The sequence below is a fragment of the Scardinius erythrophthalmus genome (assembly GCF_964197995.2).
Source record: "Scardinius erythrophthalmus genome assembly, chromosome: 5".
NCBI lineage: Eukaryota > Metazoa > Chordata > Actinopteri > Cypriniformes > Leuciscidae > Scardinius > Scardinius erythrophthalmus.
In genome coordinates this window covers 13,083,674-13,088,819 of record NC_138225.1, presented here as the reverse complement: position 1 = coordinate 13,088,819, position 5,146 = coordinate 13,083,674, and the positions used below count along the sequence as shown (strand labels likewise).

The following is a 5,146-nucleotide window of genomic DNA, read 5'->3' as shown; positions in this document are numbered from 1 at the left end:
ACAATCGATTTGTTGAGTGTGAATAAACAAGTTGCAGTTAGTGATTATTTGGAGATGCTATACAGTAGAGGGTTGTTTCCATTGATCACCGAGCCAACTCGGATAACAACAACATGTTCAACTTTGATCGACCATATCTTCACAAATGTTTTAGAAAGTAAAACCAAGAGTGGTTTGGTGATCAATGATATAAGCGACCATTTACCTATTTTTTGTGTTTTGGATTGTAAAATACCCAATGAGAAGGAAGCTGGCTGTAGGACTAAATATGTTAGAAAAAGGACAGATTTGTAGATTTAGAAATGAATTGAGTGAGCAAGACTGGAAAGAGGTGTATGTCGGGGAAGTAAATGCAGCATATGAAGCTTTTCTAGATAAATATCTTACATTGTATGAAAGGCATTGTCCATATGTGCAATGTAGATATAGGGACAGCTTTAGCAAAAACCCTTGGATTACTAGGGGACTACAGAATGCATGCAAAAAGAAGAATAAACTTTATAGAGATTTTATTAAAATTAGGTCAAAAGAAGCAGAAATGAAGTATAAGCTGTATAAAAATAAGTTAACAACAATAATGAGGCAAGCAAAAAAAGATTATTTTGGGAGCTTATTAGAAAAAAACAAAACTGATATTAAAGGAACATGGAATATTTTGAATAAGCTGATTGGGAAAAGTACATCAGGTCAGGACAGTACACCACACCATTTCATAAATGAGGATAATAAGAAAATTAAAAACTTAAACGAAGTAGTAAATTAATTTAATTCCTTTTTTGTAAATGTGGGACCCAAGCTAGCAGAGAATATTGAAAAACATAACTTAGGGCCACAGGATGGAGGGATAAGGGGGAGTAGAATACTTCAATCAATGTTTCTTGGAGATGTTAGTGAAAATAAAATTCTATCTATAGTAAATGCATTAAAAAACAAGACATCTACAGATACGGATGGGTTAGATATGATCATTGTGAAAAAAACCATTGATTGTATTGTTAAACCTTTAAGTTACATATTTAATCTCTCATTTCAAACAGGGATCTTCCCTAATAGGATGAAGGTAGCAAAGGTGGTCCCACTATACAAAGACGGTGATAAGCATATGTTTACAAATTATAGAACAATTTCGTTATTATCTCAATTTTCTAAAGTCCTTGAAAAAAATTTTGTGCAAAAATTAGATGAATTTATTGAAAAAAAAAAACAGTTGTTAAACGAGAGCCAGTATGGATTCCGTTCAGGTAGATCTACAGCTTCTGCGACCATGAATATAGTTGAGGACATAGTAAATGCAACTGACAACAAGAAACACACAATAGGTGTTTTTATCGACTTAAAGAAAGCATTTGATACAATTGATCATTCAATCTTGTTATTAAAGCTTCAATTATATGGTGTGAGAGGAATAGTATTGGATTGGTTAAGTAGTTATTTGAATAAAAGACAACAGAATGTTCAGTATAATAATAACAAATCCAATAATATGCAAATTCAATGTGGTATACCGCAAGGTTCAGTTTTAGGACCAAAATTATTTATACTTTACATTAATGACATTTGTGATGTATCTAAGTTATTGAATTTTGTTCTATTCGCAGACGACACAAACATTTACCTCTCAGGAAATGATTTAAATGAATTGGTAATTAGTATGGAACAAGAAATGGTTAAAGTGAAGGAATGGTTTGACATTAATAGGTTGTCATTAAATCTAAAGAAAACAAAGTTTATGATTTTTGGTAATAGAAAAAAAGATGAAAGTATTGTACTATCAATAGCAGGAACAAAAATAATGCAAGTTAAGGAAATTAGGTTTTTGGGTGTGCTACTAGATGAAGGGTTGACTTGGAAACCGCATATCTCACACATACAAAAAAAGATATCTAAGAGTATTTTTGTACTAATTAAGGTAAAACATGTGTTAGATTATAAGGCATTGAGAACTTTGTATTGTGCACTGGTGTTGCCTTACATTAGCTACTGTGTGGAGGTGTGGGGAAACACATACCAAAGCAACACAAAGTCACTCTTTCTATTACAAAAGAGAGTCATGCGAATTATATTTAAAACAGATTATAGAGAGCACACAAATGCCTTATTTTTTAACTCTAAACTGTTCAAATTTAAAGAATTGGTTGAATTACGGACACTTATTGTTATGTTTAAAGCAAAAGATAAATTATTGCCCACAAACCTTCAACACTTGTTTATCCTTATAGAAAATGAAGGAAGAAGAAAGGGACATTTTAGGTATCAAATTGCAAGGACAACAGCAAAACAAATGTGTACTTCAGTGGTGGGAGTGAAAGTTTGGAATTCTCTGCAAAATGAACTAAAGCAATGTAAAAATATATTTCAGTTTAAAAAAAGATTTAAAGAGAAATCAATGGATTTGTATGAACACTTATAGGGATTGATGATGATGATGATGATGATGATGGTCGTGATTATGGTTTGCTTTTGCTTTGAATGAATACTTATAGAAATTGATGATGATGGTTGTGATCATGGTTTGCTATTGCTTTGGAATCTGTGTCAGGTTGCTGTTTTGGTTTCTAGTTTGTTTCATTTGTTATCGTCATGCATTGATGGGGATTTGATATGTTGAGTTTTTTTATATGTTGAGGTTTTTCTTTTTTATTATTGTTGAGGGGGCTGGAAATATAAGATATTCTTCACCCTGCCTCCTTTTCATCATGGTTTTATAAATTATATATATGAGGATGATGAAGTAAGTTATGTTGGAAAAATATCCATGAATGAAATAAACATAAACAAACAAACAAACAAAAACTCCAAAACACCTGATTAAAAGTTTCTAGTATTCCTAAAGACCATGATTAGTTGGTTTAGGTGTGTTTAATTATGGTGAACTAAACTCTGCATGACAGAGGCCCTCCAGGAACTAAGTTTGACACCCCTGCATTAAATTGACATCCCTAATGCAAAATAACGTACTTCCCGTTTATGCTTTAGATATGAGTAGACGCCCTGGCATCCACTGAGCTAGAGCGAGACAGGTAGCGACTGATCGTTCGGCCATCTTCTCCAATAGCATTCTCAATCTTTGATAAGATGGAGCTCCTGAACTTCTTCCTGAAGTCATTGCCCATGAAGACGTACAAAACAGGGTTTAGGAAGCTGTTAGCGGCAGCAACAGTGGTGCCAATGTTCAGTCCGAGAGCGATGACTTCAGTGTTGAAGGTTTCGTTTTGTTCGATTAGCACAAATGTGTGGTACGGCAGCCAGCACAGGAAGAAGGTCAGAATGAGAGCCGTCATAATCTTAAACGGTTTGTTGGACTTTGCCATCTGAGTGGCTCTCAGTCTCAGGATGATGATAGTATAACAAACGATAATGAGGATGAACGGCATCACGAATCCAAAAACAAAGCGAATTGTTGCAATGATTTTGTGGCTATACTGGCTGGACGTGTAGTTGTTCATGCATCGGTTTGTGCCTAGGTGATTCTGGACATCACGGAATACAATAGATGGGATACTTAAAGCTGCAGAGATGATCCATGTGAGTACAATTAACACAAATGCTTTTCCGATGGTGCGATGATTCTGTGCCCAAACAGGAAACATGACGGCGATGCAGCGATCCATGCTGATGATGACGAGGAGGAAGATGCTGCTGAACATGTTGAGGAACATGACAAAGGACATGAACTTGCACATGAAGAGGCCAAAAATCCAGTCCGCGGTGACACTGTAGGCAATGTTAAAAGGCAAACAGGCACAGAATATGAAGTCAGATAGAGCCAGGCTCAAGTACCAGGTAGTATTGACTGACTTCTTCATGCCAAACCCTGCAATCCAGATAACCACTGCATTTCCTCCAAGGCCCAGCAAACAGATGATCACATTGATCACCAGCAACACCAGGCAAAGAACTTGAGTGAAACATTTGGTGTGGACCGTCATGTGGGAAGAAACTCCATCGTAAGTTATATTACTGGAGTTATAATCAATGTAATTTTCATAATTATCATAGTCAAATTGAAAATCTGTTGAATCCATTGTAATTTACGTTGATTCCCTGAAAGCAGACAACAAAAAGATCTTTAATTAGTTAAATTGTTCTTCAAGTATTAATATCAGTAATATCACAGTCACTGTTCCCATATTACTATTGATCAGCAATGTCATTTCAACCTAAAAGTTCAGTGTAATTTAATGAAAATTCATTTTGTGAACTTTTAACTTAAAAATAAGTTAGATTAGCAACAAATCATTTGAGAGAAAATTATAACTAAATAAATAAAGTAAAATATTAGTTTTTTTAAAAAAGCTTGTCATTATGTAAATCCAAATAGATTCAATATTACATAATATATAAATATTATACTAATTATAAGTACCTTTGTGGACAGAAACGTTCAAAGGTAAACACTTCAATGTGGTTTGGAGTAAATGTTTACAAGCAGTCTCTCACCTTAGCCAAGTAACAGTGTCTCCAGCATTACTTCACCAGTACGCACTTGACGTCTGACAACTGTGTCGCTTTTGCATTTATAAAGTCCTATCCTTCTCTTGAGCAACATTGTGCATGACTGCACATGCTGTACTTCCACAAAACACTTCCCAAACTGTTTTTGTTTTCCTCATCAACAAGATCCCCTACTTTCACTTCTTGATTTTGTTCTTCTAGTTTTGGAGAAACAGATTCATAAAAAAAAACTAAAAAACTAAAAGCTTTGGCCGTTTACAGTGATCTGACGTAATTCAGTGATGAGATCAGCCTGGGTAAGAGAAGGTCACAGCCCGTAAAGACATAAATAATAATTTAATTTAAATAGCCTCATGCCTTCATTGTCATAACAGAAGTTTTCTTTTATCTCAATAAAATAATTAAAGGATCATTTAAAGTAATTTACATAGAAAAATTCCAGGTTTTTCACTTTTATTTTTCAAATCATTCTTGTTTTCTTTTGAGTATTGTTTAATAGGCAATTATTTTATAGGGTTTTCTTGAATTCAATATCACTTATAAAATGTAAAGCTTAACATTTTTTATAAAAACTTAACTATCCCCTTAAATTTCAATAAAAGCGAAATCCTCAGTGACATCATCCTCCAGGAAGTGGCATCATTTTGGTGGGAAAACAACCGCACATATTGGAATCAGTAAGTATTGATTT

General features: G+C 34.1%; 1 protein-coding gene across 2 annotated transcripts; it reads right to left on the bottom strand.

The window, feature by feature from the left end:
• Window positions 1–492: 492 nt before the first annotated feature.
• LOC308691143 (chemerin-like receptor 1) lies at window positions 493–4,573 on the bottom strand. Of its 2 annotated transcripts, none has more exons than XM_081366088.1 (2): window positions 4,441–4,573; window positions 493–4,044 (listed from the first exon to the last, which is right to left on the bottom strand). In XM_081366088.1, exon 2 carries the CDS (start codon window positions 4,023–4,025, stop codon window positions 2,973–2,975), a length of 1,053 nt encoding a protein of 350 aa, XP_081222214.1. In that variant the 5' UTR covers window positions 4,026–4,044; window positions 4,441–4,573; the 3' UTR covers window positions 493–2,972. The 2 variants fall into 2 exon arrangements, with proteins under 2 accessions (XP_081222214.1, XP_081222215.1); XM_081366089.1 differs by having other exon boundaries at window positions 4,367–4,495.
• Between the last annotated feature and the right edge of the window lie 573 nt (window positions 4,574–5,146).